General features: G+C 39.4%; 1 protein-coding gene across 2 annotated transcripts in view; it reads left to right on the top strand.

The window, feature by feature from the left end:
* Positions 1 to 21,083, top strand: part of SV2C (synaptic vesicle glycoprotein 2C) — an 86,051-nt gene that overhangs the window by 36,795 nt on the left and 28,173 nt on the right. For both annotated transcript variants that reach the window (XM_009884250.1, XM_009884249.1), the window contains exon 3: positions 267 to 418. In XM_009884250.1, the coding sequence (XP_009882552.1) occupies positions 267 to 418 (152 nt within the window). The remainder of the gene's footprint in view (positions 1 to 266; positions 419 to 21,083) is intronic.

The raw sequence follows: 21,083 nt of genomic DNA, 5'->3' as shown, positions 1-21,083 counted from the left end.
AACTGGCACATAGACAATTCCCTTGAAACACTGAATGCAATGAATTGTACACAGAATTTTCAACGAAATATTTGGCAAAAATTGTGTCCAAAGTGGTGGAAGTTTCCTCAAGACTTCCCCAATACATGGTGCTATTAGAGAAAAAAAGACTCTTGCCAGAAAAACTGCTTGTAGTTTGCATTTTCAATGACTGTAGCTATGGGCTTCTTCAAATTTCAACTAGCTGTCACTCTTTTGCTTAATCCATGATCTGTATCTCCTTTTAGGATTGGTGGAGCTGTGCCGACAGTCTTCTCCTATTTTTCGGAAGTGCTTGCTCGGGAGAAACGAGGTGAACACCTGAGTTGGCTCTGTATGTTTTGGATGATTGGTGGCATCTACGCTTCTGCAATGGCTTGGGCAATAATTCCCCATTATGGTAAGAAAACCATCTCCTTGTGATTTGTAGCTCTTCTAGTATGAAAGTAAAGCCCTGAAGTATAGTCTAAAGACAGGACTTCATGTCTGTTCTCAAAATACTAAGCCTGCTATTAAGAAAACAAATGGATTCATTTTGGTGGAAATAATGAGAATAGGTTGCATATATTAATATATTAAATGGTGCAATATATTAAAGGGTGCAAAATTAGCCAAAAAATACCCATGTTTAGTCAGATTCTTAAAATTACTGAAAAACTGAGCACACGAAAATATAACTGATACTATTGTTGAACCTGGAGAAAACTGGTGATTTACATGAGAGAAAATAAATTCTAAATTGCTGAATTTCAAATTTGTGCTTACTTTGTTTGATACAGAGATAAAATGTCAGTTATACATTCTTGAGAAGGAAGAGTAAGGACCACCTTAATGTTTGCAGTGCTAGTTCTGAGTATAAAGCTGTGCTGAACGTTTCATTCTTAGTAGGTCTTTTTAGAGCTGTGGAAATAGAAAAATTGAACAAAGTGCACTTAAATGCTCTAAGGGTGAAAGGGGCAAATAAGACAGAAAGCTTGCAATGGCTGAAGTTATACACACATGCAATATAAGCCACTTTGTGAAAGAGCTCTTTGCTGCCCTGACATGTTTAAACACTATGGGGAGGTACAGATTCAATTCATAGCTTCGTGGGCTTGCCCTTTAGAAGAGTTAAGTGCTGATGGGTCTCCAGGGTTGCTGACACTGCTCAGGGGTTCTTAAAAATCAGCCTCTACAAGCATTTCTCCCTGGCACTCTTCAAGGCAAGTAAAGCAGCATTGAGTTAGCTGGCATCCAAAGCAGCTTTCTTTAGCCAAGCAATGAGGTTTATTGCAGTTGGGTTGTGAAAGAGAGGACAACTTCGTAAGGTTCACCCAAAGTGATTGGAACATTTAGCAAGCAGTAATGTCCAGAAATAAATTATAATCATGCAGACTAAGGAAATATCTAGACGGTTGCATTAAAATTAATTTTAGAGTCCAGTACACTCAAGCTGAATCTATGTCTTCAACCTTGCCTTTTGGCTTTGAACTGGTGGAATCAAAGAGAGGATTTTTTGCTGACAAGGCACAATGTGGATAATTTATCTTTTTTCCAATTAGTAAATTGCTCTGGATGCCAAGTACTTTTTGCTTTCCTATGGATTTTTATTTTCTTAATCTTTCAGTGGAAAAGGCAAACATTATGACAGACTGATTTACATAGGTTGTCTAATTTCATTGTAGAGATTTTATAAATAACTCAATAACCTTTACTGAGGTGCTTTTAAAACGTCACATGGCAGTATATCTCTTCTTTCTTTAGCAGTGGAAGAATATCAGCAACAAAAAGCCATAGGGCACTGATTTTTTTTGTGTGTGTATCCTGCAAAAGTATTTATTAAATCAGTTAAGACAAAAGAATGTAAAAAACAATTTTAAAAGACAATATTCTTCAGCATTAGCCATATAAATCACTCTCTTTGCAGTGTATTAAGGAAAGTCATAGTAGTCAAAAAGAGGGCTAAAAAGCAAGCTATCAACAACAGAAACAATATTTTCTCACAAGAAAAGAAGTGGGTTTACATTTTGGCAAAATTAAACAGAATGTATTTACAGGTTTTGATGAGGTCTTAAAATGGTCTTCACTTTAAATCAGACTTTTTTGTTTCGTTGTGAATTTTAAAACCTGTGTCTTAGTTCCTGGTACAAAAATAGAATCACCCCAGCTCAGGACCAGGGGCAAAATGCTTTGTTGTCACAATGCTGTGCCAAGATCTCAGGCATTGCCAATGGCTGCCAGGGCAAACCCTGTTCCAGCTCTCAGGAGAGCGTGATCACACATTGCTGTACCCTCCTGGAAACACCCCAGGTGAGGCAAATACCAGCGCAGATCTCTGCACCATTTGTTCATGTGTGTTCAGGAGGAGGCCCTTGTAGTGACATTTTCTCTTTTACAATTTCTACATGGTTTCCATGGAATTATTTCGCCAGAATTAAGCACAGGTACAGATTTTTCTCCAAATCACATCCAGTCCTTCTCACCATTCACATCTCCACTAACTAGGAAGCAAAACACAAGTATAAACAAAGCAGCCTACCCACTTCTAAGCCTCATTTATATAGTGCATAGGGATTTCTGAGCTCTCTGTTTCTCACATAAGGAGTGAACACAGCTGATTTTTCCCAGCTGAACTCAGAAGTTGCAAACCAGCAGTGAATGAAGTTGCATCTGTTGAAAAGCAATAAACTGCTGTTGAGCATCATGGAATTATTCTTAAATTAACACAAAAATACCAGGCCAACAGAGTAGAATGATTTTGTGGATTTTTTTCCCTCCTTCTTCTACAAATGTATTCCTTTCATTTGTACTGCCTCTTATATAAGCCACTTTAAAAAGTCCTAGATTCACAGCCAGTATACATTATCTAGCCCAAGGCAGCCAGTGAAGTTATCTATACAAGTTTACCAGTTGAACATTTAGCTCTATCTTTCTGTGAGAAAACAAAGATTACATTCTCTATATGTAACAGTTTATCTCTGTTTCTGTTTGAGCAGCACAAGAGTGTCTGAAACCTGAGTAATGCTCTGAAACACAAAATAAAGGGAAGCTAACAGTTGCCTTGGCACCAGCGTGTTTTTAAGAGAGGAATCAGCGTGATGTAGTGCTGCAGAGACCACATACGGAAAGGCTAATATTATCTGGAAGACAAGCATCTCTGTCTCAGGCCTTCTTCAATTCTATAGCTGTTGGCTTTTTAAAAAAAATTAAAAATAGACACAGACCTGTTCAGGGTCTCTGAAACAAGACTGCAGGTCATGGAGAAGCTAGTAGAAGAAACATCTGCACAGAAATGCTTCTAATTGCTGCCAATTAACAAAGTTCCAGATTAGTCTGCTACAAAGAAATTGCTTTATGCACTACTTAGATCAGGCTGGATAAGAAGGATAATCGCCATTTTATAAACGATTTTGCAAGTGCAACTTTAAATTTAGCATCATGTTTCAAGGTAGATTAGTTCAAAAACTGTCAAATGCATTGAATGCTTATTACAATATTCTTTAAAAGATTCATTTTTCAAATAACAAGATTCTTTAGGTGATAAATTACATTTCAGTTTAAAATCCAGATAGTGGTATGTTACCATTTTATTACAAAAATTTTATGTTTATGTTAAGTTTATGTTTATGTTATGATGATAGGAATCAAAAAGAATTACGCAAGTTTTTCTAGCCATTTTACCCTTTAAGAAAAAAACCCCAAAGTTATAAAATTATCAGTTCCATGAAAAGAAGTATGTTGCCTGCCATACACATGTATTATCTTAAAAATCAGTCTCGATTTTTATTGTACCATATCACCAAACTAAAAATCAGGAGGAGCTGGATAAGGATTTCAGTGTATTTAATTTATCTGTTTTGGTATTCTGTGTAGTTTTATGTTTTGCATACATGATATACACAAGGCTTTTCTGGCTTCGTAAACTACAGAAAAACCTTTCAAAATTCAAAAAAAATTCCGTAGAGTATTTTGCTTAGTGACAAACAAATATTGACCTACTTGATTTGTAAATCTTACTCTGGAACAAGAAGAGGAATACATAGAGGAAAAGAAATTAGATTGCAAGATAGACATCAGGATTCCCATTTGGGGAACACAAATTTGCAGGAGAAGGAAGTGGAATAAGAAATCTAAGGAAAAAGCATTCAATTTCAGAATTGAAGATTTCTTGCCTAGTTGTAATGTGTCTTTCTAGGTGTAAGTAGGAAAGTATTAGCTCGTTTCGTGTTTTATCAGATTTTTCCATTGCATCTGCAAACAACTGGTATTTTGTCCTGTGACTGAAAGAGGATAAGTTACAAATGATATTTCTACTCCAGTCATCAGAATTTTACTAAAGAAAGCCATTCTTTTCTGAGTATTTTTTTTTAAAGAGAATAACTTTTTTACAGTAACACAGAACTTAAAAATGCAGACATAAAAGTGTCCAAATGATGGACTCACACTTGACTTCCAAAACACTGTATTTAAAAGATTAATGGTAACTTCTCTTTTTAAAGTGTTTAATTATGTCTTCTACTGGAAGTCTTGTATTCTTTTCCTGGTTTGTAAAATATATTTGCTCCTACTTTTCTCTGAAGATCTTCGCCTTTTAATTTTTTTCCTGCCAATATCCTGAAATGACTTTAAATGGCAGAAGCTGGGATTTAGTTTAGATAGTAAAGAAGTTAAGTTTTAAATACAGATGAATAAACTACTAACACAAACTGCTAAATGCAGTTATAGAATCTCCATCACTGGACGTTTTAAAGGGCACATCAACCCACAGTCTGTCCTCAATAGCTTAGGACCACGCTAAATTCACCAAACCTACTACTGGAGACCTGTTGCCCATTCGTAATTCTGCTTTCCATAAGTAGATAAGTCTTTTCATAGGCATAGAAGTCCATAAATGGCTTCTATTTCTAACCAAGTGTGATTTTGGTTAGAGTGGACCAATCTGTTTCTCTTTTGAATAAGTGGCTTGCAAAGTAGCCTGAAAAACGTTTCTCAGTTTGTAGCAGAAGATTGTTGAGGTGAAGCAGATCGATTCACCTAAAGAAATTAACTTTAGGGGCAATCAAAAAGATCTTTTTATTGCCTTTTTGGTATGTGGCTTGAGAGTAGTTTCTGTAGTATTCTCTATTGTCATGTTTGCGTTTTTCTTGTGTCATCCAGTTGGAGGTAAAAAAGATAACCATATCTTCAAAAGTGCAATAAAACCCCCTTCTGCATGAAACGATTATGAACTATGCTGTGGTGAAATAGGCAAGAAGGTAAGCAGAACTGCATGCAGCAGCTATGCAGATGAGGGTATGGAGAGCTACTGGCTCACTCTGCAACTCAGAACATGTACGGAACGAGGAAGTGTTAACAGAGGAGTTAATGTCTCAGCACGCAACAGATTAAACTGAGAATGAAGTGGATTAAAACAGTGGTGATGGTGGATTTCATCAGTGGAGATGAAATCAGAAAAAAAATTAACTCCCTTATTCTATCTTTTTTTTGTTGGATTAAAGGGCAGTGGCACCTGGCAGCAGCAGTATTGGGATAAAAAATCGTATGCCAATGCTATGTATTATCAGTGGGATTAGGGGATGTGGCAAGTACTTGAATAGCAATAAAAGCAGAAGGATCTTCGGAACCATCCAACTTCCAGCGCTTCTGATAAGCAGAACTGGGTCCTTCTGAGTGGTGGGAGCTGCAAGTGTGGATGTACAGAGATTTCAGCCTCGCCTGCTGGTCTTCTCCCACTATGAGGAGACAAGAGTTTATTGTAACATGAATGTTGTGAAACAGGGGTTCCCCAGTATGTAAATGTTACATGGCATATGTTTTAGACCATATAAGGAAAAGATAGAGATTTTTCAGTTTGTCAGCATTTTTTTTTTTTTTGGTAGAAATTAAAAGGTTAATGAATGGCTTTGATACTAAGATGAAGGACTACAAGCCAGATTTTTTGCTAGCAGCTCATATAGGCTACATTTTTTTCAACAGTAACCCATGAACTTGGCTATCTCAAGGTCTAGGTCAGGGTGAGTACAGAAAATTCTTGACTACTTTGAACAATGAGGGTCTTAACCTTGTTATTACTTGTCTGTAAAAAAACCCACTATTAATTACTTTGTTGAGATTGCAGAAATTGATATTTGTAAAGCATCCTTAAACACAATTTTTCTGCTCAAATCTATAAGCTTCAAAGTGTCAAAATTGATGGTGATGCTGTAAATAAGTGGCTGTTACTTTTACAGATATCGCTACATTTCAAATATTTCTTGTAGCACTTCTAAATGCTGAAATGTGTGTTAAAGGTGGGTCTGAGCATCAGAGGAACAGCTTGATTTCACTCACAGTTGTTTCATCAGATGCTCCCAGCATTTCCTCAGAAGTGAGGTGACCAGCACCTTATAAATATATTATAAATCATGGTTTCATCTTAGGAAAATGATCATCAAGTTCTTTCTTCCACCCTTTCTTTGCTGTAGTCCCCAGAGGGGAATTTGACTGTCTCTGATGCAGTGCACCCATCCAATCAAAAGACCAGGATGTGCTTACATGATTTATAATAAAAAGAGCCACACTTGACTGATTTCATATTGTTGCACCACTGCGGTGACTATGCCCAAAACAACCAGGCAAAGAAACTATACCCAGTAGTCATACATACAAAGATGATTTACTGCAGTTCCTTGCACATCAACACCTGATTAATGTGAGTTGGAAATAGAAAAAACAGTTACGTTATGGCTGCTTGGTTTCCTTGTTCGAAGTTGGAACATGTTGAAATACAATGATTTAGACATGCAAGAGGTGCATCAATGATGTCTTCTTTAATCTTGCAGAATGCAAATAAGAGAAAAGCATGATTAGCTGCAAAAGGAAAAGAAATAAACTGCTTACTGATGATAAATCAAAGACTAATCAGCCGAATTTTCTGTCAAGGGGAGGTAGTATAGATAATGAAAAAGGTTTTCTAATGGCGTGTTAGTTAAGCATCTGAATAAAACCGCTATGGAAGCACTGGAATCTCAGTCACCGTAAATCTCTAAGAACTAATTTTGAGAATATTGTAGGGGCCATTGTTGATTCTGATTTGGAGCAAGTGGATGCACTGGATGCCCCCTAAAGTTCCCATCCACCCCTGTTCTCAGGGAACTATTAAACAGGTACGGTTGCTCCTGAGCATGCTGGGGTAGGCCAGAAAAGAGCAAATGGAGGCAACAAAGACAAAAGCAGGAGAGAACTTCAGAAACTAAAAGAAAAAAAAAAAAAACACAACAAAATAAAAGGAGCAACATTGGACAGTTCCATCACATGTATGAAAAAGCCTGCCTAACCAAACTATTCTAGCTGTTAGCTCCAAAAGGAAGACAGAAGGTTTCTTTGCTGAATAACGCTGCACTGGTAGAAAGAGAAATAAAAAAGTTGATCCGTCTCTAATCTTGAAAATTCTAGACTCTCAATTTAAAAAACATTATTTTTTTTATTTTTCTCAAACCTTTCCTTAATAGTCTGCCTCTTCATGGTGATTCAGAACAAATCCAAGCCATAGCAGAAGCTGTTTTGCAAAAAGCGCAGCCCAAGGCTCCATTTTCTATTACTCAGTAGCTTCTGTTCTCTGCAGAAGATCTCTGAATTTTGTTAGTTGTCCAGAACAAAGAGAGATGCCAAAGAAGTTGGCCTGGGGAAGATCTGCCTGTGTCTTTTCTCAGCTGTAAAAAGCCCATGAATGCACTAATAAATCTGCAGAATTTTAAATCAATGTATTTTTTTTTTTTAAAAAATAATGGCAAATTGGAGGAAACATTTGATCCAAACTTCAAAACCAAGAGCAGCTCTTCAATTTTGCCTTCTCCATATGATTGCCTTTCTGATACATCTTCTGTCTTCAGAATCCATTAATCTATGGATACCTTAACAAAGTTGGAGCTGTTTTAAGTTTGAATCTGCATTTGCTATGGGACTGTGTCATGCAGAACAAATGGAATAGATCAGACACAAAGGCATCTACTACATAATGCAACAGCCGTTGATCTGTTCTGTATTCCACTAAGAGGCAAAATGATCCCCAATGTGCTGTGCTTCTCCCCATACTTAGTGCACTTCCATTAATCTGGTATTCTGCAGGCTGAAGCTGTATCTACACTTTTTAAATCCAAGTTAATTAAAGTGGGTACGAGTCAGTTTTAACATTAACTTATCAACTCCTACTCATGAATTGTTCTTCATTTGAAATAATCCTATGAAATTAGATTATACTGAATGTGTATACTTTTAAAAAATCTTCAACTTTAGGAACAACAAGAAGGACAGAACATAGCAGAATTTAGAACAGCCGCTTATGCAAATCCAGCTAGGAAAGCAAAACAAATCACTTTGTTTATCAGTTTGCTAGTTTCTGTGCCCTAATGCAGGGTTTGATATGGTCATTTAAATGTTTATATTTGCAAGTGTTAGAAGCTTAAGTAGCTTTTAGCACATCTACTTAATGAGCACTAAAGATGCTCATTAGTGAGCTTCAAATATAACCTTCTTCTGGGCTCTTTAGGTTGACTGTGAAAGAGAAAGCTTGTTTATTGAGAGGTTCAGTAAAAAACTAGCAAATTAGAAAAAACCAGCAGAGAAGTTATGAGGCCCAGATTCCTAGGATTTTCTGTTAATGCGTCCGTGTTCCTGGCTAACCCCTTTCTCTCTTTTCCCCTATATCCCTTACAAGGCACCACAGTTAAGTTCCTCCCTGCTTTTTCCAGATCCTTTCCTGCTATAGTCCCTGCAGTTGCCCTTTCTTGTCCCCAGCACCATGCAATAAGAACTGCTCAGCCTCCCACACCCTCACCGTGCTCCCTCAGCGTGCTCCCTGCCACATTACAGCCCTACTCTGGCCTAGCTGCTGTCAGTGAGGAGGCAACAGATTTTGGCTTGGGTCGGACCAGTGCCAGAGCAAATGGATGGCGTGGCCATAGCACAGCCCCAGCCCCCAGGCTGGATGCAGCATCCCTGAGGGACCACTGACTTCTCCTGCCTTTTCCTCCATCCTCTGATGGGGTCTGTCCCCTCTGCCCGGGCAGAATGTGATTATCTTCGAGATTATTTCTTCTTGTCAGATTTGATTGAGGTAGGTCAATAGATTTCAACCATGCTGGTGGAGGAACTGACTGACAGGTGAACAGGTTGTTGCCACAAACATCACTGTCTAATGCCAGAAACATAATTTTCCACAGAAATCATAGTAATGGTCATTCATTCTTATGGAGATAAAACAATGGCAACTCCTCAGCCTTAGTTTTAGTGAAACCTCCATTTCACACAGTGAATTGGCCTTGAGTATAAATTAAGAAAAACTACATCCAAGTTAATGAAGTTGCCTTAGAAGTCTGGCCAATGGCCATCAGAAATGTCTGCATTGTCAGGCATAACCCTCTCTTTTCACTTCCAGAAACAAGTAAGATGCAAATCTGATGAGATTTCTTCTTTGTTCAAATTTTTAATGTTAGAAAGACAAAAAGGTTTTTGGGTTTGTCATTGGTCTGTACTGAAGAAAAAATCAGGTGATTTGTATAGAAGGAAGAAGAAGAGGTCACTGGTCTTACTCTATGAGTATTCAGATACACCAAGATACTAATTTTCTCTGGAACACAGTATGACAGTACAAATGCGTCAGCCATACTTCCATACTGTTTGCTAGCTTATAAATCTGTCTGCTTTGAAGGATCTAGTGGTTGTCCTTTAAGTAACAGTTTCTTTTCACTTCAATAATATTTGCTGTCTATGGACTGGATATACAACAGGAATATAATTTTTCAATGTTCAGTGCAGTTGCCTTTAAAGTAAAATTAACATAATGAATCTTAATGGCATCACAGAGACATGGTGGGATGGCTGCTATGACTGGAGTGTTGGAATGGAAGGATACAGGCTCTTCAGGAAGGACAGGCAGGGGAGATGAGGAGGGGGGGTCACCCTCTATGTCAGTGACCCGCTGGAGTGCATGGAGCATTGCCTGGGGACGGATGAGGAGGCAACCGAAAGCTTATGGGTCAGGATTAAAGGGAGGGCAGGGATGGGTGATATTACAGTGGGGGTCTAGTACAGGCCAAGAAGACTGAGTGGATGAGGTCCTCTATAGACAGCTAGGAGCAGCCTCACATTCACAAGCCCTGGTCCTCATGGGGATTTCAACCACCCTGATATCTATGGGAGGGACAACACAGCAGGGCATAAGCAATACAGGAGGTTCCTGGAATGGGGTCAATGATAACTTCCTTCTTCAGTTGATAGAAGAGCCAACAAGGAGAGATGCCGTGCTGGACCTTGTTATGACCAACAAGGAATGGCTGGGGGGGAGTGTGAAGCTCAAGGGCAGCCTTGGCTGCAGTGACCATCAGATGGTGGAATTCAAGATCCTTAGGACAGCAAGGAGGGTGCCCAGTAAGGTTCCTGGAATGGGGTCAATGATAACTTCCTTCTTCAGTTGATAGAAGAGCCAACAAGGAGAGATGCCGTGCTGGACCTTGTTATGACCAACAAGGAATGGCTGGGGGGGAGTGTGAAGCTCAAGGGCAGCCTTGGCTGCAGTGACCATCAGATGGTGGAATTCAAGATCCTTAGGACAGCAAGGAGGGTGCCCAGTAAGGTCATTACCCTGGACTTCAGGAGAGCAGACTTTGGCCTCCTTAGGGATCTGCCTGGCAGAATACCATGGGATAAAGCCCTGGAGGGAAGAGGGTCCCAAGAAAGTTGGCTGATATTCAAGGATCACCTCCTCCAAGGTCAGGAGTGGTGGCTCCCAACAAAGAGGAAGTCAGGCAAAATCACCAGGAGGCCTGCATGGCTGAACAGGGAGCTCCTGGACAATCTGAAACAGAAAAAGGAAGCCTGCAGCAGGTGGACACCTGTGAGGAATACAGAGAAATTGTCTGAGCAGCCGGGAAACATGTTAGGAAAGCTAAAGCCCTTATGGAATTAAATTTGTCCAAGGGCAACAAGAAAATCTTCCATAGGTATGCTGGTGACAAAAGGAAGACTAGGGAAAATGTGGGCCCTCTCCGAATGGAAAACGTAGACATGGTCACCTGGGATATGGAGAAGGCTGAGGTGCTCAGTGACTTTTGTGCCTTGGTCTTCACTGGCAAGTACTCTAGCCACACTGTCCAAGTCGCAGAAAAAGGCAGGGATTGGGAGAATGTGGAACTACCCACTGTAGGGGAAGACCAGCCTCAAGACCATCTAAGAAACCTGAAGGTGCACAAGTCCATGGGCCCTGCTGAGACTCATATGTGGGTCCTAAGGGAACTGGCTGATTAAGTTGCTAAGCTACTGGCCATTGTCAAGTTCACACTGACTGGAAAAGGGGAAACATAGCCCCCATTTTTAAAAAGGGAAAAAAGGAAGACCCAGGAAACTACAGGCCAGTCAGTGTCACCTCTGTGCCTGGCGAGGTCATGGAGCAGATCCTCCTGGAAACTATGTGAAGGCACATGGAAAATAAGGCGGTGATTGGTGACAACCAACATGGCTTCACTAAGGGCAAATCATGCCTGACAAATTCGGTGTCCTTCTACGAGGGGTTTTCAGCATTGGTGGACAAGGGAAGAACAACTGACATCATCTACCTGGACTTGTGCAAAGCATCTGACTTTGTCCCACATGACATCCTTGTTTCTAAACTGGGGAGACATGGATTTGATGGATGGGCCACTTTGGTGGATAAGGAATTGGCTGGATGGCCAGACTCACAGAGTTGCAGTCAATGGCTCCATGTCCAAGTGGCAACCAGTGACAAGTGGCGTTCCTCAGGGGTCAATACTGGGACAGGTGTTGTTGACCATCTTTGTCAGTGACATGGACAGTGGGACTGAGTACACCCTCAGCAAGTTTGATGACAACACCAAGCTTTGTGGCAGCGTTGACTCGCTGGAGGGAAGAGATGCCATCCAGAGGAACCTGGACAGGCTTGAGAAGTGGGCCCGTGCAAACCTCATGAAGTTCAACAAGGCCAAGGTCAAGGTCCTGCACCTGGGTCAGGCAATCCCAAGCACAAATACAGGCTGAGCAGACAATGGATTGAGAGTGGCCCATTGAAAGAAGGACTTGGGAGTGTTGGTTGATGAGAAGATCAACATGAGATGGTAATGAGTGCTTGCATCCCAGAAAGCCAATGGCATCCTGGGGTGCATCAAAAGAATCATGGCTAGCAGGTCGATCCCCTCTACTCCGCTCTTGTGAGACCCTACCTGGAATACTGCATCCAGTTCACGACATAAGGACACAGACCTGCTGGAGCAAGTCCAGAGGAGGCCCTCAAAGATGATCAGAGGGCTGGAGAATGTCCTCTATGAAGACAAGCTGAGAGAGTTTGGGTTGTTCAGCCTGGAGAAGAGGAAGCTCTGGGGAGACCTTATAGCAGCCTTCCAGTATCTGAAGGGAGCCTACAGGAAAAATGGGGAGGGACATTTTATAAGATCCTGTAGTAACAGGACATGGGGTAGTGGTTAAACTGGAATAGGGTAAATTTAGATTAGGTATAAGGAAGAAATTATTTACTCTGAGGGTGGGTAAGGCACTGGAACAGGCTGCCCAGAGAAGTTGTGGATGCCCCATCCCTGGTAGTGTTCAAGGCCAGGTTGGATGGGGCTTTGAACAACCTGGTCTAGTGGAAGGTGTCCCTGCCCATGGCAGCGGGGTGGAACTAGATGATCCTTAAGGTCCCTTCCAACTTTAACCATTCTATGATTCTATGAATTGCAGAATGGCATTGGATTTCTTTTTTGGGAAGTTTGTGTATACTTTTCCTCAAAGAAAAATATTAAATGTTACTTCTGAAAATCATGCCTACTTCAGTGAAAATAACTCCATCAAGGTGTATTCAATTACCCATATATATCTGTGTATCTAAATACAGCATCCGCCTGTATTCTTTCTGCTAATATTTATAGGGAAGGGACCTGTAGAAATATATGTGAAGAACTGATTTACCTCCCCTGTAGTGTTTGTGTGTTTAATATTCCCAACACGGCTCTATTTTTACACTTTTCAAAGATGCCATCAGAAAGCAGTATAAAATAAGCAAAGAGAAACAGCAAAATTTGGTATTGAGGGCTCTGGGCTGAGGTTTCGGTTCCCAGTCTCAGCTTTGATGCTGGCTGGGGTGAGAGGTTGCTGCTTTCTGCCACTCTATTCCTCTGTTGCTGTTTGAGTCTGTATTATCTTGTTTCCTTTCTAGTACAGGGGATATTTATTTTGGGGCATTGAAATTTTTGACCACCCTTCTAGTTGTTTCCTGAACGTAGCATTGCCGTATAATAAAAAAGTGAGGAATCACAGCTAAAGAGATCAAGGTAGGCTTTAGATTGTCCTATTTTCCCACAGGAAACTTATATATTTCGACCTGATATAGGCGTCCGATTCTTTCATGATATCTGGATATTCTAGGCTGTGTAAGGAAGTCACAAAGCTTTATAAAGTGAAAAATATGATATAATGCTCAGTTTATTTAATATATTCTATTTTCTTTGTTCCCTTTGGTAATTACATTTCAAACACTGCAACTGCCTCTCCGTAGGCAAAATCCACCTCCTCTCCCACCCCTGCCACCCCTTGGATAGCTGTCATCGATTATAACTGAAGATCGTCAGTTCTTGATTTGTGAGTGCAAATAATATTTGTGTTGGAAGTGTCTTTCCAAAGTTTGAATTCAAGACTTCTGACTAATGGTTCACAGTATGTACAGAAAAGCTTCATGTATTCAAGGAAGTTTGACTGCTGTTGTATTAGAAGATAATTCTTAGAATGATCTAATTATCAGATCACACAAACCGCCTGTTTAATCTATCTGTCTCTTTCTTAGTGATAGGATATTTTTCCTTTTCATTTAAAATTGAAAAAAAACCCAATAAGAGGTAAATTAAATAGCAAAAAAAGGAAATTAGACTTAAATCACAGCATTGGAAAGTTCATTAAAAATTTTTTTCTTGCAACAACTTTCAAACAAATAAAATATAATAAAGTTAAATTTTGAAAGTGTTTCTTTAATTGCATAGATATTCTATTGTTACACTGCAGCAGCATGCAAAAGGTAAAACGCGTACCACTGGAAAATGACATGTCCTCTCTGTACTCTTCCAGCATTTCAATTATTGTTTTGTTTGTAAGTTAGGTTAGATAAGAAGGCCCCATTTTATTTTCATAAGCTGCAGTGTTTTGTTGTGCCTTTTCCTGATTGTCTTTTTTGATTAATTGCTTCTCTTCTTCTCCACTGTGAACCCACATTTAAATATCCTTAGTCCAGATGCACATAAATCACTGCAAGTCCTGGACCAGGACAGGAACACTTAAATTTTCAATTAGCTTCCACATTTAACAGCTGCTGTTAGTAGTGTCTACAACAACTTGTCATGCCAAATATAACACAATTTGTGACCTCAGAGTTATGGGTAGGCAGTGGAAGGCACCACACAAAAATAAGTAAATATAAATGTCTCTGTGTTTTGCACATTGGTGGGACAAAAATATGATCAGATTTTGTTGCAGACAAGCGTTTTCTTTCATACTTTGTTCCTAATGACTACTGCACAGGGCATTAAGTAATTTTATATTGTCTACTTATAAAAGTGTATTTTGTGTGCTGTTGATGATTTACTCTTATTGTACTCTTCAGCATTGTTCAAACAGATGTTTCGAACTTTGTATGCAAACCATTTTTCAATTTTTAATCAGATGTAATAAAATAAAGTAGTGGAAAACACTAAGTACACGTATGAGACCAGAGGTAGGAATCTTAACAACAAATCAAAAGTAATGGGATACAAACAAAATTTGAAGTACGTTTTAGTGACATTTGATTGCACAGTCTCAATGTTGACACCGACCATGATATTTTTAAGGTCTAACAGCAGCATCATTTAACATGTGCTCTCCCCCACCTTTTTTTGACATTAGTTGCATCTGCTTGATCCGTCATCTCTGGAAAGAATGACACAGCCTTTTCTTCTTAGACTGACGAACCTGTAAGTTATGATATTGTCAGAGTCATGGCCAGCAGAATTTACCACTTTGTTTTGCAGACTGTGAAGTGCCTTCACTGAGCAGCTGCACAGAGCCAGACCCAAGTGAGGACTTTGCAGAACTGCATGAGTACCTGAATCTCTGGGGCCACTGACTCAGTCAGCCAAATAGTCAGATCAATTATGTGCCACAGTGCTTGTAATGAGATTTTCAATGGTATCAGCTAAATATTAACCCTTGATGGCCAGTTCTGGGTTGGGTTTTTTTATATGTGAGTAATTACAACATTGTCTTTCCAATTCTTCAGTCTCTGTTCCACTTTGGACTATAATATAAATGTAGTGTAATTATTGAATAGGCCTTGCTCGTATTGGAAAAATACATTTTAATTTTTATACTCACCTTTTATCTGGTTGCTAAGCTAAGAGATTTTTTTAGCCCATTCTTTGATTCAGTTTTCTTTCCAAATGCTCCCAGCTACTGCTGTGGTTTTCAATACCAGGGATTTCATAAAATCCTTCTAGTCTATATGCCTACAAAAATAACTAAGAAAAATAAATTTCGGTCCACAGGTCTTAGTTAGCCATGTAGGAGTCTACACAACCATTTGAAAAATGTCAAGTGGGCATTACATTCAGGAAGGTTGCAAACCACTGACTCACTTCATCCCAGCACTACTTCTGTTGTTTTCTGACTCCATAGTATTACAAGGGCAATGGGAAGATTGCAAATATATGTGTAAAAGAATCTTACATCCAAGCACCTACAGCAAGCATTGGTTTCCACAGGAGTGATGATAGTGCCATATGAGTCCTAGTCTCTCTACATACCAGTAGATGTAGATCTGTATCAGATCTTTAACTGAAAGGACAAAATTTACCAAATCCAATTTAGATGCAGAAATGTGACAAAAGCAGCCATTTGTACGGAAATTAAACATTTGAGCTTTTGATTACAAATCACAGCACTGTTCAAGCTTTACGTCTGAAGACTGGGAAAAATTTGACCTGTGTCCATCTATGTTAATTTCTAGTAGTCTTGGGCAGTTTTCTCTGAATAAGGGTCATGAGTAAGGGAAGCACAGAACATTCTAGCCTGGAATATGCATATTTACTAAGTTAATAATTTCAATTGCAACATAGTGTTTCTCATTTTAATTTGCAGAAATACACAATTGATGTAAGTTTTAAAAGAGTTTTTGCACTGGTTTGTATTTTGTAAAGTATGAAGTAGGGAGGAAGAAAGCTATTTTAAGGATGCACAAGTAGAATATTTTAAAAACACCGATTTAAGGTCTAAGTAGAAAATTACACGTTTGCCCTGGAAAATTTTCAAAATCTATGCTCATTATCCAGGGACTGTAATGAGTGCGGATATATCCACTTCCTAATGAGTATACAAATATTTGAATTCAGAATGGAGCCATGTAGAAGTTATTCAAGTTTGATTCCTGGTAATAAGTATCTGAAGTCTGGCAAAATGACTCAGGATGGAGACGAAACTCTTAATGGTGACAAAGGTCAAGACATGGTGACTGTGTGTCAAAGTCCTTTAAGATTTGGTAGATTTCCAGCCCAATATGGTAGTTGCCTTGCATTTGTATTCAGAGTTGCTAAGGCACAAAATTGGATCCTGCATGGTGGTGGCCAGCTGGAGATATTTACATCAGCATGACATCTTAGCAAAGTGCATTTCTATTACTTCCGCCTAGTTCAAGAATGGAAAATTCTAAGATGCCAAAGATAAACAAACAGAAGTAGAGGACTGCAGGCTTGTCTCCAGTCCTCAGCAGTGACATTCTTTGTTTCTTTCCTGTAAGCAGAAAGCTTTGCTCTTAGCCCTTATTTTCATGGAGTATCATACTAATGGTTGCAATAAGTAGTTTAAATCAGGGGATCATAGACTCATAGAATGGCTTGGGCCGGAAGGGACGTTAAGGATCATCCAGTTCCAACTCCCTTGCCATGGTCAGGGGCACCTTCCACTAGACCAGGTTGTTCAAAGCCCCATCCAACCTGGCCTTGAACACTACCAGGGATGGGGCATCCACAACTTCTCTGGGCAGCCTGTTCCAGTGCCTTACCACCCTCAGAGTAAATAATTTCTTCCTTATACCTAATCTAAATTTACCCTATTCCAGTTTAACCACTACCCCATGTCCTGTTACTACAGGATCTTATAAAATGTCCCTCCCCATTTTTCCTGTAGGCCCCCTTCAGATACTGGAAGGCTGCTATAAGGTCTCCCCAGAGCTTCCTCTTCTCCAGGCTGAACAACCCAAACTCTCTCAGCTTGTCTTCATAGAGGACATTCTCCAGCCCTCTGATCATCTTCATGGCCCTCCTCTAGATTTGCTCCAACAGGTGCTGACTAATCTAGGGAAGTGTCTCAAAGATCTGTGTGATGATTCCACATCAGCTGACCATCTCTGCAGGGCCAAATTTTATTATCGGAGAACAACCATAGTTCTCTTGAGGAATCAGGTGCAGGTACGTCATGAAACCATGTAGAGGGTTTTATACAAAACTGATGTTTATCCTTTTGCTCTCCCCCTATGGGATAGTGGCTCTGCATTTCATGTCAATGTATTTCTTTATGGATTGGAGCAGTCTACTCCCAAACTCTTCATATTTTAGCTCTGATTTGTCTCTTATTTACATGCCTCTTCAGTGTTACTGAGATCTTCCAGCACTGAGTTAAGACTTAACCTGTGTAAGTATTACTGTTCCTGTTTTATAGATAGGAATGCAGCAGATAAATACACAGAAAAGCACAATAAAACACTGCAGATTGCCAATAACTCCCCAGGTAATTGGATGATGTTAGGGAGAGTGGTGGCATGGAGACTAACTAAAGCGAATAAACAAACATGTACACCTCTGTGTAAGATAAATAATTTAAGAGAAGAGGAATCTCCATCTCCTGTCACCTGGTTTGCTGTCAGCTGACTCTTATGGCTGCCGTTCAAACCAGAACATTTCCTGCAAAGTACACTTACCCAAGACCTTTTTTCTTTTTTTCTTTTTAACATGCTTTTTGTATATAAAGGTAATCATTAAAATTTATTTGTTTCAGCACAGTTTTACCTGAGTAAAATGGTAATTTGTCGAGCTCTGTGAAGTGTACAGGAATCCTCTTGTTACCATACCTTTCTCTGCATATAGTAAGTGCCAAAGAGGCCAAAACAATTCTGAAAATGCCAGAAGCTGCCTCCTGCAAAAGCTATTCTACTCGTCTGCCAGTGTTTGTTATAACTATGGTGCCTTTGGAATAGTCCACTGAAGTAGAGAATATGGGGCAAATATGTAGAAAATTTGTAATGGTCCATTTAGTTTGCAAGTCCTTTCTCTCTGATTCTGTATAGCTTCTTTTCTGCTCTGTAAGACTTCATAAAATGTGAACTGCTAATGGGTCATTTAGCCTTATTCATGTCTCTGTTTTATGTAGTTGGCCCAGTATCCTTCCCAGTGAAGAAAAGTGAAGTGCAAGAGCAGCTTCCTTTGTTGAAGTTAAGATACAGACATGCCACTTCCATTAGGGTCCATACTGACAACAGCCTACGAAAGGCAAGTGAGATCCTGATTTCCTAATCATAAATAGACCACTGATGAAGCATCCTTTGCCACCTCTAGCATCTGCCAAGATCAGACAGATGACATGACCAGGCTGTTGGGTACCTGCAGTTCTCTTATTATGAATTGCTGCATTAATTCTCTTATATGATTACATCTGTTCATCTCTTCTGCCATTTTGAAGATTAACTTCCTGCCTGTATTGCTACTATGAGTCACAGCATCTTGATACAACTGTACTTCAGGGCCAAATGAAAGTCAGATTTCAGACAGACCATAGCAATCCACACATGCAATGACTTACAACCTTTCCTTGTCTTTCACCCCCCAGTATTGTTTGTTATTCAGATTCAAAACTACTTTTTAAGGTTTTTCTATCGGCCTGTCACAGATACATTAGCATTTCCATAGCAAGGAAACAAACCTAACAGTTCTGTATTCTGTGCAGGGTCTATGTAAGGTTAAGTGAAAAGCTGACATTTCATTACTATATCTTGAATTTTGGGCACATATGATACCATATCATTGTCTGAAGTATGGCAATACACTAACTTCCTTCTCAATGAAAAGTAGAACTGGATAGTACTACAGCAGATATTTGAAACATTTAAAAAGTGAATTATTGATGTCACTGTTCAGAGGTACCAAGCTGGAGACCTCACCCAGACTGCAGTGCCATGCACTGGGTTGACGAATTGTGTCTGATGGTATTAGAGAGCAAATTATTTTCTATGCAAGGTCAGCCCTGCCTGCAGCTCTCCTGGGGCTTGTCTGAATGGCAGATGATATTACCGGAGTGATCGGAGACCTGATTATCTCAGGTCTTCAGGTGAAGATCAATGCCAGCACGGGGAAGAGATGAGTGTTAGCGGTTGACAACCTCCTCCCTTGCGGGAGAGGAAATGCGTCTTTAGGAAATACCTTGTTCCTTTTAATCACAGTTTTAAGTATCAGCGGACCAAGTCTGAATTTAATGTATTTGTAAAATAGATCAGTTTAACACTATTACTTTCTTCTTTAATTGAACTGTTGATCCTTATGGCACCCAGGGACTAATAGCGTCAGCTAGAGAGCCAGGCAGATGCAGATGACAGTTAGAGTCCTCTACAGGCACCTTTGTTAAGGAACCTCCACCATGGCCTGCCACACTTCAGCTATTTTATTTCCAGATTCCTTCTGCAGAAATTACCAGCAGCTGACCTGCTGACCCAGTGGGTTTTTAGAGTATCTAACTACCTATATAGACAAAATATCACTGCCTTTCCCATGTGATATTAATAATCTAATCACAGGAAGGACAAGTGTTCTACTTTCTGTTGGTGGAATTTCACATGAATACAATTACAGAATAATTCTGAAAATGTTATTTCTGCATTTGTTAGAAACCACATATTTCACTCAGTCTTCTAAAAATGTCTGACTGAGCTTCATCAGCTATATAACTTACCTGAATGATTTTATTTTCAGTTTCAGAGATGTTCTAACATTATTCTAATCAGTGCAACTAACATACATAGACTCAAATACTAGATGTCACTCACAGTTAAAATTTGTAATGCCAGGACAGACTAAATGTAAGTGCAATAATAATTTATTTCAGTGCTGTCAGCTGCAAAATATTTCCAGTCCGCCCTTATAAGTTTGATTTAGCTTAGATTTGGGGAATACTGCACAAAACATAAACATTTAATAGTGGAAGTCTTTTTAAAAGGCTTTAAACTTACTTGTCTTACGTGCAGCAACAGTGCCCCCACGTGGCAATTTAGGGATATTACGCATCTCTGTTCCTGCAAATTTTTCAAATTTAAAACATTAAAAATTGAGTCCAGAAAGCTGAGTTCTGACCAAAGATTGTGTGGTAAAACAGAAATAAGAAAAGTTATAAAATCACAGAAGGATTCTGCAGAAGAATCTATAGAGTCTATGAATTCTTATAAATTCCATGGCTATCTTTTTCCTCTGCTGCTAATTTTAGGAATATTCTTGCACCTACTCCCTCCTTTGATCTACCAAAAGACATAAGTTTATGCAAACTTGGCCGTTGACAATTTCTGACACTGCTGTGAATCTAGTTCCTCTGATTCCTACTGAACGACTAGCAAAAATTGGTGTCAAGAATGGTCTGTCTTTAGCTAACCATGCCTTAAAAGCACTATGTTTGCTTAGGCTTTCTTTGCCCACATTAGTCTCGTAGAAAGGTATTTCACAACTGTATTCCGCTGATGTTTAAAAACCTTCCCCTTGCCAGCCAGTATTTATACAGAGCCCGTAGGCAACAATATTTTTCATTGCCCACACTGCACTTCAGTGTAATCCTTATGGGTTTGTAGAGAGCTATCACATTCCCTTTCAGCCATCATTTTGGAAAGTTAAGCAAATCGTCCCCATTAGTTTGCTCACTAGTAACATAGAGACTATAAAAGATGATCCTTGTACTTGAAGATATGCGCTGTTTACCAGGTAATATACATTTATAAAATTCAGCATAACATGGACAGGTTTTCCTCCATATTTATTCAGAAAGTCTATGAC

Source organism: Charadrius vociferus, unplaced genomic scaffold (genome assembly GCF_000708025.1).
Source record: "Charadrius vociferus isolate BGI_N301 unplaced genomic scaffold, ASM70802v2 scaffold183, whole genome shotgun sequence".
NCBI classification, from domain to species: Eukaryota; Metazoa; Chordata; class Aves; order Charadriiformes; family Charadriidae; genus Charadrius; species Charadrius vociferus.
This window is presented reverse-complemented; position numbering and strand designations above follow the sequence as displayed.